This window comes from Mercenaria mercenaria, chromosome 13 (assembly GCF_021730395.1).
Source record: "Mercenaria mercenaria strain notata chromosome 13, MADL_Memer_1, whole genome shotgun sequence".
Taxonomy (NCBI): Eukaryota; Metazoa; Mollusca; class Bivalvia; order Venerida; family Veneridae; genus Mercenaria; species Mercenaria mercenaria.
The window spans coordinates 14,209,807-14,234,795 of record NC_069373.1 but is presented as its reverse complement, the minus strand read 5'-3'; the positions used below and the strand labels follow the sequence as shown (position 1 = coordinate 14,234,795).

The window sequence follows — 24,989 nt, the reverse complement described above, 5'->3', positions numbered from 1 at the left end:
ACATTGATTATTATCAAACAGGAACAGAAAAGGTGGTACTCTTTTTTTGAAAGAGGTTTTTATAGTTGTAGCCTGAGGGAGTGGAAAGTACAGGTTTCATGAATAAGAAATTACCAAGTAACAAGCAAGATAAGTTACCTCAAGTGTGTTTTTATTTCAGCAAAACAATCAGATGTTGAAAGGGTTATTTAAAAAGCTGGACCCCACTGTAATGAAACCAACAGGTGATATCAGAGGAGAGGTTCAACTGTCTTTCAAATATGACTTCAACAATGACATGCTCCTCATCAAGGTCATCAAGTGCAGGGAAATGGCAAACAAAGACATCAGAGCAAAAATGTCAAACTTCTTTGTCAAGGTATGTTTATAGCACTTATAAAATTTTCAACAGTATTTGTTCTTTGATCAAATTTTTGTATACCATTTCTGCTGTCAAATTTCTTTAATTGAAGTCCAAAACATCCCTGCTATTTCTGTCTGAGTTAGCCAGATTTAGCTTCATGACTTCAGATTGGTTAGTCATGGAGCATTTTGTTGAAGAATGAATTTATACTATTTATGTTTTCTCTTCAACCACTTTGAATCTTTGCATATGACTTTGTTTGATGCAGGTTTATTTTCAGATAAAAAAGATCAGTTAACCTACCTGGTTTTCCTGGGTTCCATTCTTTTGCTAACTTTTTAATGCTGAATTGGGGTGTGTCTGTCCATCTGTCTTGAAATCTTTGTCAAGCTAAATCATTCCACTGTTTCCAGTAGGTCTGGCCAAATGTGATATAAAAATGTATCAACTTTTGCATATTGTCATGACGTACATGTACCTGTATATACTTACACCTGGAAACAAATTTAATGTCTCTATATTTACAGCTGGAGTTGCTCCCTGATCCACTGAATCAAGGTGAGAGGAGAACAAAGGTTGTACATGGAACAAACAGCCCAAGATTTGATGAAATCTTCGGATTTTGCATTCCAGAACATGGGTTAGGTAACTGTGGTTTATATGGTTGATAAATTGAGATTTCTTTTGTAAAATGGTGTTAAAAGAGTACCGGTATATGAAAATTAAAGAACAAGGTACATATACTACTGTACATGTATATTTTAAAACCTTGATTAATGGAGCTTTTTACATATCAGTTATGAAGTCACCTTTGATGTGTTTTTAAAATCTTGAATTTTGGCAGGTTTTTTCTTTATTATTATTCACTTATGACCTTTACATGTAGCCTGTGCCGGTAGTGTTGACATAGGAGTTTCCAGTATATCTAGGGAGCCTGTGAGTCCAAATCTTGCAGATTTGGCTCCAGTCAGGTAGTCATATAAGGAAGTCATCCAGTTGCCTTTATGAAGATCACAGCTCTACCCAGGTGCCAACTGGTGCACAAAATAACAACTTAATACATTGCTAGGATCATCCTGCATAAAGATAGAAACTCGTCATATGACCTGAAATGTTCCTGTGCAACTCAGAACCTAACAAACTACATCCAATGTATTGAAAAAAAGTGATTTTTTCTAAAATCTTTACTCTGTTTTACATATAGCTTAAGTTGTTAAGAAATATGATGTATAAATACTATACTTTGTAATTATCCAGGTGAATCCAAGTTGATAGTGCAGGTGAGTGAACACAGCTTGGGTGGAAATGATGATGTTAAAGGGGAAGTCATCATACCACTGAACACATTCTCCTTTCATAGTGAACCTACACACACAGCTTGGTATGCTCTCAACATGGAGGTAGGTCCATTTGAACATGTTCTGTTTGACACACTATCCTTTATTGGCAAACCTGTACTTTAGATCCTTTTATGTTGTCAGTATGATGCAAAATTTATGTGACACAGTCTGTCAGAAAATATTCTCTTTCCATAGCCAACTTAAACACACACAGTGTATGCTCAGAATACAAAGGCATGTTAATGCAAATAAAAACAAAAGGTGGTTGTCTCAAAATGTGGATATGTGCATGCTCATACTGAGGTAAGCTGTGAATGTGAAGGCAGTTCAAAAGTAATCTATTTAAATAATTAGCCAGGTCAGTTTATCGGAACACATTCTCTTTTCCTGCTAAGGAAAATCAGTTTCAGGTACTTTTTTAGTATAAACTTACAAATGCAAGATGTCTTTTTAATATTGAGATGAGCAGATACCTGGACAGTCTGTAGTAAAAAAAAAGGAGTTGGCCAGCGACTTGTCTCAGAGCTGACTTATTTGACATTCAGATCAATATACTCACAGTAAGCATTACAGTTTTACTTCCTGGTTCTCTTACTGTATATACCAGTATATTTATTCCAGACTGACTTGAGTATATCAGGTAGCATTGATGTCAGTGTAGCTTTCCAGCCCCCAAGAACGCTACTGGTTACCATCCATGGGGCAAACAATCTGGCCCCGCGAGATGAAGGGCAAACTGCTGACCCCTTTGTGAAAGTTGCTGTTCCAGGAAGTGATCACATGTTTCAGACACAGGTCATGTCAGTTCTAATGCTTCAAGTTGTGGGCTCAGCACAGATCTGTTGTATCTTGTATTTCATTAACTGTTACAGTAGTTTAAGGTTGAGCCCTGGAAGTGTATTTTTAAACATATAAAAGACTAGTCATTTTTTTTTAAATTGAAAAATGTGTAAATTCATTGTGCTCCTGAGTATGATATAACACTGAATAAAAAAGCTTTATTTCGTAGAAATAAGCAATTTGTAACCATATTTCGAGATCTTTTCTATGTATTTTATTTTTAATTCATGATCATAAAGTAGAGAAACAAGTTGAGATAGATTGAATACTTACATACCTCATAGGTCTTTAGTAATTACTTGTTGTCATTTTTTGACATAATTTAGTGCTATTTTTACGTGTATTTACATAGAATTTCTTCTGCTAACTTAACATTTAGCCTGCTGCGGCAAGTGATTCTGCCTCTGTGACCTGTGCAGACCAAGATCAGCCTGCACGGACAGACTGAACTGTTCGCTATTCAAGTAAATTTTCAGTGAATACTCCTTTGAATAATAAGTGGTTCTTCCCAAATTGATTGATGGACCAGTCCATTTTAGAAATTTAGCATGGTAAATCATACTCAACTTTTATACTTATTTTTATGCTTATTTTTCTTTACAGGTGTTGAAGAACACATTGAATCCTGTTTGGTCAGAGACATTTGAGTTTCCACTACATGAAGAGGAGTTCCATGACAAGTAATTTATTTACTCACAAATTAAAATGTGTTTGTAAATGCACCTGTAATTGATGTAGTTGTTTTTTCTTAGGCAAGTTTTTGTGTGTTATGGTCATTTTGAGCCAGTGTTAGACATTTTTAGCAAATGCGTACATTTACAGTCATTTTGAGCCATCTATACTTTTGAGCCAGTGTTAGTCATATTTAGCAAATGTGTACATTTACAGTCATTTTGAGCCAACATGTATAGATACAATCATATTGAGCCAGTGTTTACAGTAATAGTCATTTAAAGTGCACAAAGATACTGTCTGTTTGAGCCAGTTTATACAGTCCTTTAAAGTCAGTGTGTATACATGTAGTTACAATTGTTTTGAAGCAATATGTGCAGCAACAGTCATTTGAAATGTGAACAGTAACAGTCAGTTTCAGCTTTTGAGTACAGTTACTGTCAGTTTGAACCCGGATGTGCAATTACAGTCATTTTCAGCCAGTGTGTACAGTAACTGTTATTTGGAGCCTTTGTGTACAGTTACAGTCATTTGGAGTGAATATGTACAGTTACAGTCACTTAGAGCCAGTGTATATAGATAGCAGTCTTGGCACCAGAGTAACCAGCCATTATAGTAATTTGGAGCATGTGTGTACAGTTACAGTCAAATGGAGACTGTGCATACAGTAACAGCCATTTGGGGCCAGCTTGTACAGTGACAGTCACTTTAGCTAGGGTGTGCAGTTAGTCATTTAGAGCCAGGATGTACAGTGACAGTCACTTTAGCCAGTGTGTACAGTTAAGAGTCATTTGGAGCCAGGATGTACAGTGATAGCCATTTGGAGCCAGTGTGTACAGGGACAGTCATTTTAGCCAGTGTGTACAGTGACAGTCACTTCAGCCAGTATGTACAGTGACAGTCACTTTAGGCAGGGTGTACAGTGACAGTCACTTTAGCCGGTGTGTACAGTGACAGTCACTTTAGCCAGGATGTACAGTTACAGTAATAGGGAGCCAGGATGTACAATGATAGCCATTTGCAGCCAATGTGTACATTTATAGTCACTTGGAGCAAGTGTGTACAGTTACAGTCATTTAGAGCCAGGATGTACAGTTACAGTCATTTTGAGCCTGTATGTACAGTTACAGTCATTTGGAGCCTGTGTGTCCATTTACAGTCAGTTGTAGCATGTGTGTCCAGTTTTAGTCATTTTGAGCCTGTTTATCCAGTTACAGTCATTTGGTGCCCGTTTGTGCAGTTACAGTCATTTGGAGCATGTTTATCCAGTCACAGTCATTTGGGGCCTGTGTACAGTTACAGTCAGTTAGAGCCAGGATGTACAGTTACAATCATTGGATCCAGGGTGTACAGTTACAGTCACTTTCAGTCAAGATGTGCGGTTACAGTCATTTTTGAGCCAGTGTGTACAGTAACAGTCATTTTTTTTGTGCAGGAAGATAATTTCTTGTGTGTGTTTTTTTTAATAGGTTAAGTGATATTTTCAGCTATATAATAATGTAAGGGCTGTCTGTTTATCTGTTTATAATGATAGATACTATCTTCCTTATCAAAATTGCTTACTTTTTGTCTCATGTTTTGAAGAAAATAATTTTTCAGTTGGGAAAATGACCCAGTAACACATCAAAATGAAATATCCACCTTGTTAGATTGTAATCAAAGGGTCAGTGAGAGGTCCTGCTTGCAAGTAGATTGTCAATGTCAGAGTTGTTTCAAAAAGTTTTTTGAGAAAATGTTATACAATAACCTTTTTGGTAAACTTTTGTTCTGATTTTGAGCAGGATGTTTTTTATATTGATCAATTGAATTACTAACAAATTTGAAGACTTTATCCCATAAAGTGTCAGGACACATTTTTCAACATTAAAAATATAGGTATAAGCAAGGGAGCACATAGTTAGAATGATGGTCTGATGATATGTAAGAAGAAACTGAATTTAAACAACACCTATACAAAAAAGTCTATAAATTTGTGTGTTGAACAGAAATATTTATTCTGGAAAGGTCTTTTTTGAAGCTGGAAAGGAAAAATCTGCCTTTATTGACAGGGATATATCTGCCTTTGTGGGCGGAAAATAGCTGCCTGTTTTGGCAGGAAAAAATCTGCCTTTGCAAGCAGGAAAATATCTGTCTCTTTGTAGGCAGGGGAATATCTGCCTGTGTGGGCAGGGAGATACCTGCCTCTGCATGGAGGGAAATATCTGCCTTTGTAGACGGGTATTTTCACCTTAATGGTGATGTTAACTGAATATTTCTGTAACAGCTCCAGCCATATAAATTCCATTTCTATCCATACATACACGTATGTTTTGCTGTTTTGTTAACTACTTGTTTATTTTTTCAGTGCAGCGGGTTGATGTTCTGAAATTTGGAGCTAACTTTGTTGTTTGCAGGTACATTATTTTCCATGTGATTGACAATGTAAATACAGGCAATGACTCACTGGGACAGTGTATTGTGGAACTGAACAACTTGAACCCAGAGTTTGGAGTATCTGGAAGCTTCGAGCTGTCTGATCTGGTGAGTAATGACTGATTGCTTCTGACCCGCTGTCGTATCTTGAGGACCATTTCAGTGTGAACATTGTTTAGATTGATGCATTAATAATTATCTTTACAATACATGAAATAATACATTGCACATTTCTGAGTAGAAGAAAGGATACAGAAGATGAAAAATAGGCCTTTTCTCAGCTTTGTAGAAAGTTCATTTTGAAAAATTAAAGCAGCATGCCTCCAGATTTGGCTAAAAAATAATCTTTCTTTCAAATTGAAGTTTGGTCATATTATGAACATTAGAATATGAATTTTTGTTTCTGAAATTTTTTTAAAGTTCCAAATCAAGAAAAAAAATATGCCGGGAATCGAACCCCGGGCCGCCACGGCAATAAAGATATTTTCCCGTCGTCGTAACCAATAGCGCTATAGCTGAAGTAGTGAATAATGACTTCAAAATATAGATATTTATAATCGAGACAGTTTACCTGGAGTAAAAGCGTGACAAACGCTTTTCGATTTTAATTGTAAAAAGTAGTAGAAACAGCAAATTCTCATGTGTTTCCATAACATAAAGTTTGTCAGTAATTAAGTTTTAAAGCCTTCTTAAGAAATATAGCATTTATTTCAAGATATCTAAAAAAAATTATTTTTTTTTGTGTTGTTGAACGATCTGGAGGCATGCTGCTTTAAAGGCATATTTGTAAAAACTGTGTCTGAATATAATTTGCTATTGTCTTGAATGTTTATAATTTGAAGTTAAAATCAATATAAAATGTGGAACTAAAGTTGGTTTATTTATATTTTATGAATTGTATGAATATTCTCTTTGATGTTCTCTACATTTTGAACTTAGAGCTACAGTGATAGGCGGACTATTCGAGAGAGACGTTCTTGTTTTATGTTAGTGTTTACCACAATTTTAAATTTCAGAGAAATAATGAACGTGTGCGTGCTAAAGTTTACCAGAACCGTATAGCCCAGGAGTTCCGAGAGGCTCTCACTGCCCACTCTGAGGCTCGAGCACCAGGTTGCCTCTTCAAGAAGCATGCAGGAGGAAAGGTAATGCATAGTTATAAATGAAGTGATGATACATTGAACTGTTGATACAGTTACCAGTGCAATGTATACCGAGGTTGTATTTGGGTCACATGCTTCAGTCATTTGTAATTTCTTTTGGGAAACCAGTCTCTGAAACGATTCCACATAATTTCAAAGAACTACATAACAGTGTTAACCAGCATAATATAAGAAGATAATATACACAACTTTGGTCATTAGGTCGAACTTCAAGGTCACACTAGAGATCAAAGGTTAAATAAATTCAACTTTTTAGTTGCTTCTTATCTTCTAAACAGCTGGACGCCTGCCCACTTAGCTCAGTAGGGAGAGTGTAGATCTACGGATCTCGGGGTCACAAGTTCAAACCCCGGGCAGGGCATATTTTCTCCCTGACGATATGATAAAAGACATTGTGTCTTACATCATTTGTCCTCCACCTCTGTTTCATGTGGGGAACTTGGCAGTTACTTGCGGAGAACAGGTTTGTACTGGTACAGAATCCAGGAACACCAGTTAAGGTAACTGCCTGCCGTTACATAACTGAAATACTGTTGAAAAATGGCGTTAAGCCCAAAACAAACAACAAAATCTAAAGAGCAGGAAGGATTTTCATCAAACTAACTCATCATAAAGACATAACAGAGCACACAACCTAGGTCAGAAGGTCCATGGTCAATGCTATACATAGAAGTCAAAGTTCAGGTACAGTTATTTTATGTCGGCTCTGTATCTTCTAAAGTGCTGTAAGAATTTTCATAAAACTAGCTTAAACTGTATACTTGATCAAGATGACATGTAGAGTTCATGAGCAAGGTCAAGTTCACACTTGGAGATCAAAAGCCATGATAGCAACATTTAACATTCCCTGTATCAAAATAGCACCTGCATTAATAATCAGCTTCAGTGATACCTTTAATTCTTATTATTTCAAAGAGTAAGAAATATATTTATACAGGTATATATAGCTGGATGATGAGAAGGTCTATATCATGTTTAAATAATTGTTGTAACTGTTATCAGTGATAGACTGTGAGTTACATGAAATGCCACTTTGAACATAAAAGGGGACGTCAATTTTGCTAGCTCGACATGAAAAAAATTCTAATAGTATGAAAACTGCCTTCCATGTTGGCTGCATGCAACATCTAAACAAAGGTCATCTGGTTACCTCAGACAAAAAGAAACAAAAATAGTCTCTAGGACATTTCTTTACATTATTTACTCATTAAAATTCTGTAAAAGACATTTTTTTCACTTTGGTTTTTGACTCGCTATCTGACTGTTATGGCAAACTAAGACAAGTGATATACTAGGAAGAATAAAATTCCCATTGCATTTCTTGATGGAAGGGAATTAAGTCATGCAGTATTAGTTTTGCCATACATATGTGGTTACCTCCCTTCAATTGGTAAAATTGAAACAGTTGATTGCATTGTGCAGTAATAATAGGACTCATAATTGAAAATTAATTTAAAGTTGATGCTGTCACTGAATGTGTCAGATGTTCATATTAGCTTAAATTATTCATTATTGGAAATTATTCTTTTAACTGAAGGTAAGGTCCCTTTATTTGGTACTCATGTATAGACTTAATTGAATAAATAAGAAATGTGAACACCAGTGTTAGAAGGCTTCTGCAAAACTTCTTGTATTACGTAGGTGTGTCTAAGACTTCAAAGAATTTCTGAAATTTAACTAAAAATTTTGCGAGCACTGTAATTGCTTATTTTATGATGTTCTTAACTAGAATTCAAGCAATAAATAAGCTTTTATTGTCTGGTTTTCTTTGCCAATGCAAAAGTTTTTTTTTCAGACAAGAACTTCTTTTTTTCTTAAATAAATATAGCATGATGTTTTAATAAACAGGGTCAGAAAGCCTGAATGAAAAATATGGGAGTCGTTTATAAATGTAAAAGTTGAATGTTTATGGCAGATTTGCTGTAGGAATGAATGCACACAGAGAAGCATTGTCCAAGAATGCTAGGCTGTACATTTCAGCATTTTGAGTGCTGTTATCTACAAGTGAGGACTAGAGATAACTATTTAATCTGCATTTTTCATACAATGAAGGTATTATTCCTGATGGAGATGTAGCTCAAGATTGATAAAAAGCATCAAGTTGTTACTATTTGTATGAAGTGGAAAATAGATAGAAAATAATAATATTTAAGTTGATACTGTCTTATCTTAATTGGTCCTGTTTCCTCCATCTTTCCTCTTTCTTAGTAGCATTACGTCAATGGTTACTTGTAAGTATCTTAATATAGGATTTTTTGTCATTTTAGCTTCAAAATTGATAAATTCATATGAAATTTGAAGGTTTTCAAAGTTTCTATGTTTGTCTGTTTTGATTATCTCCCTTTGCCCATTCAGTGAAACAGCGCTAAATGTTTTAGAGAAATTTACAGGAATTTTACATTATTAAAAGCAAAGATATTGAAGAAATAAATTTTTTGTTATCAAAGTTTCTATAATTTATGAATAAGTAATGCAAGCTAGTGGTTAGATCCAATCGTGAACGCAGCTTGAAGTGGACATTTTAAGTGCCCTCTGTTGTTATTGGTGGATCACTAGTAGGTACTTGAAACAAAAACAATGAAATATAAACATTGTTATCTATTAATTGTTATCTAAAAATACAATTTCCACTTGTTTCTTTTAAATTACATTTCCCGTACCCTCTGTCTATGGCTGTTAATTTGATGAAAGTTTGATTTTTGAAAACATTTTATGTCACCAGAATTTACCAAACTCTTTGCTACTTTCTAAAATATACTTTCTATTCTTGCGTTATCCTTTATCATATAAATATATAAAGCAACTTCTTGTTTATAATTATTATAGATAGTTATGATTGTTTTTAAGTATCTAGTGTAAAGAATATAAATAAATTTAACAAATACTTCTCTTAAATAAATAAATAAATAAATAAATAAATTATTTACTCCTCTCTAGAGATTTTGTTTATTAATTTTTACTTTGGTTTTATCAGAATATATTTTGCAATAAAAAAGATCACAGTGGGGTTGATTACATTTATAAATGAAGTTGATCATTTGAAAAATCATTTTTCCTGACAGTATAAAATATAGTGATTCAATAATTTCTGAAATAGAAATAAAAAAAAATCAGACTTTAATGGAGCAAAGATATATAACAGAAAATAAAAACTTGAGATTGGTACAATTTAACATGTTTCATAGAAAAAAAATATACAATAACATTTATAAATTAAATATGTACACATTTTAGTAGTAATTTTTGTTTTGGTTCAAAAAGAAAAGAAAGAGATATTATCAAAATTACTGAAATTGTTGTTACTAATATTCCAGATTTTCATGAGAGTTTAACTTTGGTGAAATATTTCTTAAGAGGGGGAGTAGATAAAAATCCTTCTGAAATGCGGCAATGAAATATTTATATGAAAATATTTTATGAAATGTTTTTTTGAAAAAAAACTGAATATATTCTTAGAATTTGTAAAATGTTTATGTTGTTCCATAAAATAATTTATCTGAGAAAGATTTTTTTTAACTTGTGTACATGATAGGGGTAGTGACTGTTTAAACATACGATTTTTTTCATTTTGCTACTTTAAAAGATGTGTTAAGTGACTGAAATGTGATAGGAGTCTTATCTTCGTACAGTCTGACATACATAACACTGTTTTGTTCTCGGGCCTTCTTCCCTCTACTGCCGATGAATACAACGTTCAGTGGACGATACTTTACGCTACTTTGCATAAAAACCATGACACTGCTCATTTTGGATACATTTGACACCAAAAAGTTGACTTTGAAATCTCGTAAAATCACAGCAAAACTATTTTTACACAAAAGGTTTTTGCCCTTTTGCAAAACAGTCTTTTATCAACCTATCACCCTGTTTGCTGGTAATTGTTTACCAATTGTCGAAATTAGTTAAATAATATTCAGATTGCATGATGTTTTACCGGCGCATAGTAATTAGCTAAATTTGCGGCAAAAGAAATAATTATTGCAACACAATAATTGGTATTGTCTTAAATGTAACGCAATACAAGTTATTGTTTAACTACTCTTAAGTCGGAATGTTAAGTTCCTTTAAGATGCGGTTTTAGTTACTTCAGCATTTAATTTGATATCTAACTAATCATCGTTGACTTGAAATTCCTTGTGACATCGCGCTTCACATGAAATCGTATATCTCCCAAATTTTGTATAGATATAGTCGGTTATATTAGTGGCGAACAGTGTATAATATGTTTCAGCTAGTCTTATCCTTTTAACATCTATGTTGTAAATAATGATAACATCAAAAATTTTATGCTGTCTTGATCTGGGCAGACTTTACATTCTGTTTGATTTGTTACAACCGATTTTATAAATGCATCTCAAAGTGTACAAAAAACAATACCAAATTTGTTATAATGTGATATCTACTTGATCATACTTACCTTGTGATATATATATATCATTTGATATCTTTAACCTTATATCAATGTAAATGGACTCCCTATCATATATTTTAGTGTCATATTTGATAATGGTATAGTGTAAGAGTAGTACATCTAAATAATATTTTTTAAAAAATGGGTTTTTAAGTACTTAAAAAATTAACGGCAAAACAAATTATGTAAATATTAAAATAAACTGAATTGACTTATTTTCGTCCACAGTTACAGAATTTTTTGCAGGTAACCTGCTGCTATTGGTATTAAAAAAAAAACAAGACTGTTTTTCATAAAAAAGACATAATATAGAATCATGTTTATTGAAAGATGGGACAGTACTGAGTATTGAATTGATTTTTTTTATTTTCTGTTTCTTTTATTCATTTAAATAAAAGTATGTTTAAGGTATTGGACCCCTAATAGTAATGTTCAAAAAAAATGGCATTTGCTTGGTATATTCTGAAAGTTGACCATGTTTTGCACTGTGTTGCAAATTTTAAACAATTTTTACTGTGCTGTTTTTTGTAAATTTTGTATAATTTATGGAATTTCCTCAAGCTCAAGTAGAGACAAATTTCCATGTGATGGCCGCTATCTAAAACGTTTGCAGAGAATTAATTACAGCATTAATTTTGATAAAAGAAACATCAAACTATTGTTAAACAGTTATAAAACACAAAATAAGACTGTAAATTTCATTTTTTGTAGGGTGCCTCAAGTAAACAGATTTAATGAGACGAATTCTAACTCCAACATTGAAAAATTAAGTAGGGCAGAAGTAAAACCTACCTGCATTTCTTCCACAATATGTAATATAAAGAATAGACTAGCTCCTAGAGTCTATATCCTATGTCCAATATCATAATAATTTCAACATCAGTCCTGTGTGAAAATCTCTAAAATAGACTGGCTTTTGTCCCTATGAAATTGAATCTGTCAAAAAAGGAAAAATATAGAAATACAGTTAGTGGCTAGTCTATCTAAAGAATGAAGGCAAAATAGAGAACTTTTACCGCATTTGACTCAGTATTTTTAAAGATGTCTAACTTTACCCCTCCTGATTCAGAGGTAAATTCACTTTGAACAGCAAGAAATCGCTTATAAAATGAAAATTTTCCTCTTTTGTACAATACATCTATAATAAGTCTTGAAAGAAGTAAAAACTTACTAGAAAACAAGGAAAATATGGAGAAAAAAAATTGGTCCCAGTGGGGCTTGAACCCACATCCCCCCTGAAAATTGCAGTCAAAGTAGGTTTATCATAGGAATTGAATACTGTTCAAAAAGGAGGTACCCTATAACGGGTCCAATACCTTAAATTCTGTTTAATATATATAAATGTACTACTTTGGGCAAGAAATAAAACAACATTTGTTTGATATATTGTCAAAGTTAAATCCTAAAGAAGGTTTTCAATGATAATTATGAATGAGATTGCTAATGAAATGGGTGCTTACTAACACCTGCTGAAGGGGAATCGTGGTCAGGTGGTTAAGCTGTGGGATTCTGAACCTAGAGGATGTTCTGGTTTGAGCCCAAATGCAGTCTTGACGTCACAACTCTCTATGTATGGACATCAGGATTTGTTTTAACAGGAAATGAACTCAGAAATGATTTAAATCAATACCTTTAGCCTGCCTTAGGCAGCAAGTGATTCTGCCTTTGCAACCAGTGCAGACCAAGATCAGCCTGCACATCCGTTCAATCTGATCTTGGTCTGCACTGTTTGCTATTCAGTCAGTAGTATTTCAGTGAACACCCCTTTGAATAGTAAATGGTACTGCCCAGATTCAAAGATGGACCAGTCTATTTTAGAAATATAGAAGGGTGGATGTTAAATAAATTAGTATACTCTGAAGTCATTGATATTAGTTAGTAGGGGACTAATTTCCGTGGATTTCATTGTTTGCCTTTCTACAAAAACAAATCCGAACAAACAAATGAAAAGGGAGGTGTAGGCTGATCTTCGTCTGCACTGGTTGCAAAGGCAGAATCACTTGCTGCCAGCAGACTAAAGGTTTCTTTCATTTAGGGAACACCAGAGGCAGTATTTTCGCAAGTGTCATAGCCACAATATGGTGTCCATGAATGAAAATGAAGTACATTTGTATATGGTGTTCATGAGACCTTCCATATAAGATAAAGAAATCTTTTTTTACATTATACATATCTAACTGAAATTTTACCCACTAGTAAAAATGTAATTGATCTTTTTCAACACGAAAACAGCAAGTATATTTCATTGAGTTATTCCAGTAATTCTTGGAAAACTTTTTATCAGTACTAAGTAACTCACCAATCCTACAACAGAAGTTTTGCAGGACTATAAACAAGATCCAAGAGACATATGTTTAAACTTTCCTACTTCCTCGTTCAGATTTTTATGCATCACCTCATTCAAAAGTACTAGTCAAACTTGTTTACTAATTTCTTTGTTTTTGTACTATAAACATTTTGCACATTGTCTGTGTGCATGGCAATAGATCAGATGATCTTGTTTTAATAAAAAGAAATATTTCTGTATGATTGGAAATTTTAAATGAGAATGTGACTCTATTTAATGTTTTGGAAAAAAGGCAGTGCAGTACAACTACATTCTTATCATTTTTAAACCCTGTTTTTTACGCTTTATCTAACACATAAAGTACAGTAATAATAATCTTATTATTGTTAACCCTGTTTGTACTATGTGACTAATCTGGTAAAGTGTGACAACATCCCTATCATTTTATGTCCTGATTGATTCTTGCATCTGTCACAGTTAAGTACATCTACAGTCCTGTTGTTGTAAACCTGTTTGTACTATGTGACTATCACAGTAGAATACCAACCTGTTATTGTAAAACCTGTTTGTACTATGTGACTATCACAGTAGAATACCGATCCTGTTATTGCGAATCTTGTTTGTACCATGTGACTATCACAGTAGAATAATGATTCTGTTATTGCGAACCCTGTTTGTACCATGTGACTAACACAGTAAAATACCGATCCTGTTATTGTGAATCCTGTTTGTACCATGTGACTTACACAGTAGAATACCAGTCTTGTTATTGTGAACCCTGTTTGTACTATATGACTAACAGTAGAATACCAATCCTGTTATTGTGAACCCTGTTTGTACTGTGTGACTATCACAGTAGAATACCGATCCTGTTATTGTGAACCCTGTTTGTACTATGTGACTAACACAGTGAAGGACAAAAACGTTCCTTTTATTATATGGCCAGATTGTACCTTGTGTCTAACATATAAAGAACAACTACACTTATAACATTTAAAGGTGGTCAGTCACATTAAAACAACATTTAATGACATTTTTTACTTTTTGTATATTCTGGTAGAGAATTATTTAAGGAACAAAAAGACCGATTACATAGAGTTAGATTCCTATTTGAAATGTATATTTTATTATTTTTATAAAATTTTGTAATTACTCCCCTTTAATATGAAAGTATATAAAAAGCTGGGTATTTCTTTTTATTTCGATACAATGTCTAGTTTTACATTTGCATTTGATAGACATATCAACTATTGAACAATCTGAACCAAAATGCAAGTTTAAAAGCTGTGTGTAGCTTCTGAATTCATTTATATCCAATCTATTTTTGTTGCGCAACCAAGATAGGCAAAGGGAGGTAATAATAACTTTTCAAACTTGAGTTTCTAATGAATTCCATCTAAATACATAATTTTTAATGCAAATATTTTACAAATATATTACAATATGTCTAATATTTATACATTTCCTTAAGCAAAGTATGTTTATCAAATTTATACTTATGATAAAATAACTCTATCTTGGTTGGGCAACCAGGATAGGAAAATGAAATTTTAAAAATACCTCCAGTGAAAATCTAATTTGTATTAAGTGTTTAGTGAACATAAATAAGTGTAAATGATCCGATGCTAAAGTTTCGAACAAATCCGTTACATGGCCAAAATCTGATTATCCACCTTTAAACCCCAGTTGTACCTTGTGTCTAACACAGTAAAGTACAACTATATTCCTATTGTATTTAATTCTGATTTTACTATGTGATTAACACAGTAATGTACATATATAACCCTGTCATTTTATATCATCCTTACACATTTGTCTAACACAGTAAAGAAAAAACTACACTCATCATTTAAAATCCTGATTTTACCATGTGATCAACACAGTAAATTTCTTTTCTACTTATTTACAAATTATAAATTCATAGTGCAAAGAATTAACCAAATCAAATTTTGTTTTAAAATTGAATTTCTTATGTATTTGCTGGGCTTTTTGGCTGATTTTATAGCCATTTTGGCCATTTTGGAAAATGAGAAAAAATCTCTCTTGTTTCCAAATAGTGTGACTTTGACAAAAACCAGTCACCACACCATAAAAATATTTCAATATCTGTAAAGAAATTAATGGATCAAAATTAGATTTAAATTAAATTGCAAAAATTACACTCTTGTTATCTTTAAATTGCCCTTAAAAAATCTCAGAAACATCCTTGTGTGGCATTTGTTATGAAAAGTAGATAATATATTAATATGCAAAAACATTTCTTTAATATTTTGTTTTTGAAAGTCATTATTTGGAGCAAGTCTAGAAAAATTTCAGATTTTGATTTTCTCCAGCTATTTTTAGCTCATTTTAGCCAAAATACTCACTGCCAGACAGGGTAATTCTGGGATATGTTTTGGGGGATTATAATTTTTTTTATGGCTATATACTTCCATTTGCAAACATTTAAAGATGTTGTTTAATACCCTGTAAAGTTAGTCTGCCCTTTTGGGGGCACTTCTTTCCATGTAATAGGGGCTACTTTTAACCAGAGTTATCCTACAAAAATATAGACCAAAGTTCAGTCTTTCTGTGCAAGAAATATGAAGAAATTGAGAATCAAAGTATGTCTGATAACTGGAAAATAGTAATTTTCATTCAGTTTTAACCAGAAGTCTATCAAAATTCCATGTACATATGGTTTGTAAATATTAAAAAAACAACCTTAAAGTGCTTTATATACAAGGATATAAATCTGAATTCTGACTAAACAATTTGTAAACTAAAAAGTATACTGAAATATTGATAGTGTATTCATTTTTTCTTTATCATCTTCCAACATTTAGTTTGTGAAAGAAAATAATTGCATTGTCTCATGTATTACAAACTCAAAACACTAATATTCAAATTTTGTAATTCTATACCTTCCTGTAAAAATTCTGCCCTTTGTAAATATCATCCTTGAGCAGAAGTGAGGGATTTTAGGGGTCAGGTACTTTCCATATAACATTTCAATATTTACACGTGACATTGTGGTATACGGGTGGTCTGCAGCATGTATTGAGTTTGTTCAAAATTGTGACAAAAAATCAACCTATGTTTACTCGATTTTAATCATTATTCATTTTTTATCAGATAAAAGATATCTAACTTATGTGCATACATTAAACAAGCGATGATTTATATTTAGTCTGCGTGTTAAAAACACACATTTTCAGGTAGTAGCGAAACTAAATCACGGATTTCTTTTAACACTTTATACAATTAGGTCTGATTATTGTTATTAGTTTATATAGGGAATGATTGATTGTTAGGAACTAAATAAGACTTTACGATTGCGGGCCATTTTGAATCATTTGTACGCTTTAATCAATTTGACCATGGATAATAATACGTAGCCATATTTAATTTAACATAATGATTTGTTGAAAGAAAAAACAACTTTCTAATTGGACATCCATGTCTAATTTGAAATTTATTTCTTATTAGTCATCAGTATATAATCGTGAAGAAGTCATTGAATGAAATGCGCAAACGATTGCGAAATGCAGTTGAATTGAGTGTTGCTCTGTAATTTTATCTGCATAATTTTGACACTTTCAAAGAAAGGTCATGCATAGGCAATGACTTGTGCACGATGGCTGACTTGGAGAAGATTTATGTCAGTGGTTTATAAAATGTCATTGAAACTTTTTTTCTCATGTGTCTGGTTATTGATATGTTATGAATGTAAATTTATGTCTTAGCTTGGATACAGTAACCCAGAACTGACTCATGCTGTAACACAGTAAATATGAGAGTGTTCTATAATGATATTTCATTCATGCTTATGAATGTCTGGAGTAAGGCTGCAAGTAGAATGTCATTAAATTTTTTCTCCAGTATTTTCTACATTTGGTTGTTCACAAAAAAATTTAAAATGGCAGTCAACATTAACTTCATTTAGCTGGTCTGATTTGTAATAGAAAGTAGCAAGATACTGTAAGCCCTTGATTGTTGGCAAGAATGTTTAAGTACAGGTTACACATTTTGTTTATGTCATATTTCCTTCAACACTGTAAGAGCTTAGCTGTAGATTTTTTTTATATGTTAGTAACAGTGTATCCACCTTCAATGGAAATTGTATGATTTTTGCAATGTTTCTAAATCTATATAGAACAAGACCTGGGCTTTCGAATTCTTGTTAGGCATCAGTATCACTTTGATTTATATAAATTTAAACCTTCGCCTGCTAAATTTCTATAATGAACGTGTCCATCTTTCAATTTGGAAAGTACCAAGTAACTGTTAACAGGGGTGCTTACCAAAAAGACACTGACTGAATGGCGAACAGTGCAGATCTTGATCAGACTGCATGGATGTGCAGGCTGATCATGATCTGCACTGGTCGCAAAGGCAGAATCAGTCGTGTCCAGCATGATAAGGGTAATTTGTAAAGATTGGTTGATAAACAATTATTAATATCACTATAATATTGCCAATGCTTCTTTTTAAGTATGAGGGCCTGAGGGGTTTTAAAAGTACGCAAAATGGTGTTCCAAATTTGATGTTTCTGGACAAATTTTGCTAAAATTAAAAGTATGATAGATAATTTATTATTTCAAAAGTATTGTCCCTACCACTTACAAAGCTTAACATCATGATCCTGTTATTAATCTCCTGCCACAAGTGGGGGTGGGGGTTATAGGAATGGTCTCCATCTGTGCTTCCGTCCGTCCTTGCTTCCGTCCGTCCGTCCATAACAATTGTGTCCGCTCCATATAACTTGAACTTGTTGAAGGATTTTCATGAAACTTGGGTCAAATGATTACCTCATCAAGATGATGTGCATACTTCATCAGTCAGCCATGTTTGCTTATGGTCAAGGTCACAACTCAAGATCAAAGGTTTGAGTCTTCCATTTTGTGTCCACTCTGTATCTCCTAAACCTCCTGAAGGATTTTCATGAAACTTGGGTCAAATGATCACCTCATCAAGACAATGTGCAGAAATCGGGAGTCAGTCATTTCAGCTCAAGGTCAAGGTCACAACTCAAGGTCAAAGGTTTTAGCCTTCCATATTCAATAACTGATCTACTTGCCAGAGTTTCATTGATGATCATGATTCTTTTTATATTAAACTTATTCCTGTGATATTTCTGTATACCTCTTGGAACAAATTCATTGATGTCATACATGGACTATAAAATATACTTAACAAGGTCAATGCTTCCACCCAATACCATCAACCCTTTCACTATCCATAACAGCAGCAGGGGGATATACCTGTCTTTCAGACTGCCTTGTATCAAATAAAATCAATCATTATAGTTTGCAGTTACTAGTAGTAAAATGTGTCTTGCCATAAAAGATGTACGACAACAAAAAAAGAGAATATTTTTAGGTATCAGGAGATTAATGCTATATTCCTTAAGAAAGCTTTGAAACTCAATTACTGACAGACTATATGATATGAAAACACATGAGAATTAGTTGTTTTAACTAATTTTCACATTGAAAATTGAAAAGTGTTGTAACGCTTTACTAGAGGTAAACTGCCTTAATCATAAAAATCTATACAATGTATTTAAAGATTGTTGAATACGTGTTCCTCTGAGGTGCATTGGTCAATATCGTGGTAAATCTTATATTGCCACTGTGACTTTGGTTTTATTCCTGACTTGGGTATCTTTTTTTATGCCCCCGGCATCTACTGATGCGGGAGGCATATAGTGATCATCCTGTCCGTCCGTCTGTTCGTCCGTCCGAGGTTAACCAAATGGGACCGTTTCGTCTAGCATCAATACTCCTTTCTAGAATGACTTGATACTAATGCAGATGTAACCTGTGAACATTCCTCATCTTCAAACATCACCTGACCTCAGTTTGACCTTGACCTTGACCTCATTTTGGACTTAGGTTGCTTTATATCTTTATATGGGCCATCTCTTGGTTAACCAAATGGGACCGTTTCGTCTAGCATCAGTACCGCTTACAAGAATGAATTGATACTAATACAGATGAAACCTGTGACCATTCTTCATCTTCAAACATCACCTGACATCAGTTTGACCTTGACCTTGTTTTGGACTTAGGTTGCTTTGTATCGACAAGGATGCCACCAGGGGCATCAAGCATTTATTGAACGTAGCTCCTTCTTTTCTCTTGGTTTGGCATTTTTAAGATAGTTTAGAGACAAAAACTCATATTCTAATGTTCACAGTGTGACCAAACTTCAATTTCAAAGAAAGATCATTTTTAGCCAAAATCTAGATGTCAGTGCCTGTAACCTTTACCCTGCTCAATTTCTAAAATGAACTGGTTCATCATTCAATTTGTGCAGTACCACTTTTTATTCAAAGGGATGTTCACTGAAAACTTACTAACTGAATAGCAAACAGTGCAGACCATGATCAGATCATAAAGGCAGAATCACTTGCCGTGCCAGCAGACTATAGGTGCATTTTCTGCACCTTTTCTACCCAGGAATAAAAACTGTTCATATATAAAATATTCCTTCAGTAATGATGAAATGGGACTCTAAAATGTGATGTGCTGATGCTGATCTGGGAGAGTTCTATAATATCTAAGGCATGACTGGACATTATTGACTTTTCATGTCCAATGCATTGGCTGTCAAGATGGCATTATCCTGTGTACATTATTTAGCCAAACAAATGCCCATGATATTCAATCCAAACTTAAAGTTGTATCTGTTTAATGCTGATTTTTGAAAAATTTTCAAAACAATATGACTTCCAAACTTTCTAATGAAGTCACTTTTATGATATAAAATCAATGGCCTTAAATGGTTTAATTTTGATTAATTTTGATGAGGAAAACATAGCTTTGAAAATTAGCAAGTAACTAATAATGTTTTGGACACTACAGGATAGAAAAAAAGGAAAAATTGGGGCCTGATGATATTACATGGGTATTATTTAATGGTATGTCCAAATAAATAAGTTTTTTTTTTAATTAAATATCAACTTACCATTTGCTTATTTACATTACAGAACAGTTTCCTTTGATTTTTGATGGTGCAAAAAATATGATACCACTTTACCATGTATATTTTATGTTACCCTCATAATTATGTACTTATTATTCAATAATTTTGTAAATTTATTATTTTTAGTTTTCAATAATTGTACTTCCTAAGTATATTATGTATTTGTTTTTTCTGCAGCTTACAAATGTTTTTATATTTCTAAATATTTTTTTAGGTTGTCACAGTAACTTGCCGTAAAGCCGGAGCTCAGGGAAGGATGAGAATTGTGGATGGAATTCCCATATACTAAACATTTGCAACCAGTCTACTTAACTACAACAACCAGTCTGCAAAAATAGGAGGAGTGTACAAGGATCTAAAACCAGTTTATTAAGAAATAACAAAATAACAACCTGTCCATGAAATGACGGCAATAGCTAACACACAAAAATAAAATTTGAATTAAAAAAAAACAACAATAGATTGATTTAACTGTGGAATTAACAAAAATACAGAAGAGTTAAAAATCAAAATAAATTTGATTTTATACAGAATGAATACTGTGTGGACATGCTTTAATAGATTTGTGGATAGATCACACGAATCAATATTAGTTTTATATACGCAAAGTGCAAATTGTAGGTTAAATAAAAACATTTTTTCATGAATAAAAAAAATGTACATAATAAATACAAATTCAGTACAGACTGTCTTAAGTCTGTTGGCAATCAAAAATACATTTTTGCAAGATTTACTTTCCACAATATATAATGATTTAAAGATTTATATAAAAAAAAAAAGAAAAAAAAGTAATAACTATGCAACATTATTGTACATATATACTGATTTTCTGATTAATTATTTTGTAGATTTTTTCATAAACAAGACTGTTTATCTGTCAGCCTTCAGCAGTGTTAAACATGTGTATTATTATGAATATTTACTAACAAGTAGAGCTGACTCAAAAAGATTTTTAAAATCTTTTACAGAACAATGATACAACATGAAATAACCAGATGTCACCGGATCATTTGTTTATCTTGAAACTTTTATTGTTTTTATTGCCCTTTACAGAAATTTTATTGTTGTTAAGATTGTGTTTTCTGACCTCAGCATATCTTGATTGATTTTGCCTTTATATGTATATAAGCCGGATGGTTCTCATAGATGTATAGTAATCTATACTAAAAAACAACAAAAAATATTTATGATTTGGGGTGCTCAGTAACTGTTGCAAAATTTGAATTGTGTGGAGACTGAATATATACAATATCTTTTATAAAAAAAGTGACATTTAACTGGTGTAATTTCATGATCTTTGAGATCACATAGCAATAGGGCTGTCATTGATAGAAACGATATCGATATATCAATGATATTTTTTGGTCGATCGATTATCGATTCTCATTTTTAAAAATCGATATTTTACAGGAAAAAAAATCTGTCCAGATAAACACTCTTTCTAGCATAAAACTGCTGTTATTGTCACTTTTCGGGGGTGTGTTAACAGGAGAGAAAACATGTGTTAACAAGGAGATTCTCACGCTCGTGTGCTGTTAAAACACCTTTTTATATATGTGCATTCCGTGGCAAAGTGTAAACGCCATTTGGCCCCAAAACGGATAATTCAAAACGAAATGACGTCAACGTAAATAAACAACTCAGACATTCCTGCGCATTTGGTGGAAATTTAATGACGTTGAGTGACAATGTATACATTTATCAGTTTTTACGTGTTTTATGCTAGAATAACGTTAGCGCATGTTCATTTTGTGTTATAACTATCTGCAGAATCCCTCGGGATTCTGCAGATGTTATATGTATAACACGAAAAAACATGCGTTATCCCTAGAAAAATAACTTTTCTGTCTGCAAATATGTGGCCTAAAATAACAAAAGTTGTCTAAAAAGGTCATGTCTAAACTTGTACTGTAGCAGTCTTTATTAATATTTATTTATTTCATAAATACAAATACAACACAATCAAACAGTAATATGAAAAGTAGGCAATAAAACAAAAAATAACATTAACTTATAACAAGAAGGTATATAGCATGCACATGAACAAACTGGTTGTTAATCTAACTTTGTAATCGATATATCGATGTATCGTCGATATTTGTCTTCCGATATATCAGTATCGTCGATATGCCTAAGACCCAATCAATGACAGCCCTACATAGCAACTGGGACCCATCCACTTAGTAGATGTCCATGATTTGATAAAAGACATGACGTGTCCGAAATAATTCCTCTGTGAAGAAGTTGGCAGTTTAATACTTGCAGAAAACATGTTAGTGCTTGGAAGAGAATCTAGGAACACGTTCTTGGTTAAGAGTCTCTCATTACATACATAACACTGGAATACTGTTGAAAAATGGCACTAAACTCAAAACAAACAAACACACAGTATTAACTGGTAGGTTAGATGTATCGATTATTTTACATAGCTATGCATTTGAGCCGCGCCATGAGAAACCAACAGTGGCTTTGCGACCAGCATGTATCCAGACCAGCCTGCACATCTGCGCAGTCTGTTCAGATTCCATGCTGTTCGCTTTCATAGTCTATTGCAATTAGAGAAACCGTTAGCGAACAGCATGGATCCTGATCAGACTGCACGGATGCGCAGGCTGGTCTGGATCGTAAAGCCACTATGTTGGTTTTCTCATGGCGCGGCTCATTTGATTATGTGTGTATGTTTCTGTTAGTAGTTTTTATGCAACAGGTTACATTTTTTTCCTATTGGCTGGACCAAAAATGTTATAACCTAAACATTTACTGTTTAGTAAATTGCATTTTAAAATCAAATGTTAATGTAATTATTGTTTTGACAATTTAGAAAATTTTGCTGCTGGCAGTGAACTATTTTTTGTATTTATCTAAAGTGTGATAATTCAGATAGTTAAAAAAAATTTCGGGCCATTTGTTTTGTCTTTCAGTTAAATTGTAAAATCAAAGTTTATAAAAATTTATAGTGCATGCATTTGCATGCATATTTTGATGATTATGACTAAATATACAAGAGAAAAAAAAACCTACTGATTTTTTTAAAATAAAACAATAGAAATAATTCACTGTATAACATTGTGTAATTTAAATTCTAAGTAAACTTACAAATGATTTAGTGATGAAAAAAGCAAATATTTTTTCCTTTGGCAGTAATTTGACAGTGTAATAGAAAGAATTATCCTGTAAGATTCAAAATTGGTTATACCAGGAAATATACAACATAGCAAAAATGATTTTTCTTGAATATTTTACATTTTTGAAGCAGTTATGTATTCCTGGCATCTCTTTTTTTTCTAACCCAAACTTAAATTTTATATATTAATATTTCCATAAACATTTTTCAATTACAAATTTGAAATCATAAAGGCAAAACCTTTTTTTGAAGACATTTGTGACATTAATTCTTCTTTTATGTTGTAATGTGTTTGTTTTTTGTTTTTCATCTACTTGTATTTGACAATGAAATAAATCGCAGTTCTTCATATCAATATACTACTCCTAAGCTATTTTTTATCTTTTATTAAGCATTCATCAGCGGTCATGCTAGTTTGAATTTTTACTAAAATCTCCTTAATCCAGTGTAATAGAAGTGTTTTGTCTGAACCCGCGCAAAACTGAGCATGTATTTGACCCTATCATGATGTGTTTAATCAGCCGTAATAGTGTATTAGATTAGCACGCTACTCTGTTTTGAGAGAAAAGTTTTAGTTATTCTTCAGGGTTATGTTTAAGAACAATTAACAATATTTAAAAATATTTTGGCATGTATTGTTTTACAGATTAAATGCTGATTTTGTTATTACTATTAAATTTCAACATTTTGACAAATTTGTTGAATTTTTAAAGGAGATCAGGACAGAGTTGCTTGAACTTATCCAGTGGATAAGTTGTCCATGGGATAACTTTACTTGATATCTGATCATCACCTATTGATGTGAATACACCAGAGTACATATAAAAACATTGACTTTCCTGGTTTGTAGCAGATTTAGGACGGTCATCTTTTTACCAGATCTAGTGATGTATTCCTTGTAGTCAGCCAACATAAAGTTAAAGTTTTAGGCAACTTGATCCAGATGTAATTTAAAAAAAAAAAATCTATCAACTTTAGTTCAAGGGCAGCTTTTAATAGTACAAGATTATTGTAATTTTTCTGTTTGAACAAACATTGAATATTATAAGCTTAGGATGGTTTTAAGTACACAAGATTCAGAGTAAGTGATATTATGTGGAGAGCTGTTTAGCATCTGTCAAAAAGCTAACTTGATATATTTCTAATGAAGTGCCTATGCATCATCCTCTTTCAGCTTTGGTGATATGCATTAGTTTTGCTACAGAACTAGACTTAATAGCTAAATATGGGCCATCGTTTTTAAGTAGGTTTTACCAGTTAAACATACTTATCTTTACATTGGAAGCTGTTGTCAAATTGAAATGTTCCCTATTTCAAAGCGTGAAAAGGGACCCAGCGGCAGTAAACAATAAAAACAGTAATAAACATTTCTCATGATTTCTTGATAACTTTTCAGTTTTGTTCTGGATGTGTAGCATCCTTTTATCA

At 32.8% G+C, this 24,989-nt stretch overlaps 1 protein-coding gene across 1 annotated transcript in view; it reads left to right on the top strand.

Annotated features, from left to right (window-relative positions):
* The window catches only part of LOC123529743 (synaptotagmin 2-like), a 32,542-nt gene extending 8,110 nt beyond the window's left edge, over nucleotides 1-24,432 (top strand). Inside the window, exons 3-10 of the mRNA XM_045310257.2 lie at nucleotides 161-358; nucleotides 871-988; nucleotides 1,601-1,743; nucleotides 2,305-2,478; nucleotides 3,127-3,203; nucleotides 5,589-5,715; nucleotides 6,624-6,752; nucleotides 20,652-24,432. Coding sequence (XP_045166192.1) covers nucleotides 161-358; nucleotides 871-988; nucleotides 1,601-1,743; nucleotides 2,305-2,478; nucleotides 3,127-3,203; nucleotides 5,589-5,715; nucleotides 6,624-6,752; nucleotides 20,652-20,726 — 1,041 coding nt within the window. The 3' untranslated portion in view covers nucleotides 20,727-24,432. The remainder of the gene's footprint in view (nucleotides 1-160; nucleotides 359-870; nucleotides 989-1,600; nucleotides 1,744-2,304; nucleotides 2,479-3,126; nucleotides 3,204-5,588; nucleotides 5,716-6,623; nucleotides 6,753-20,651) is intronic.
* Nucleotides 24,433-24,989: the final 557 nt, after the last annotated feature.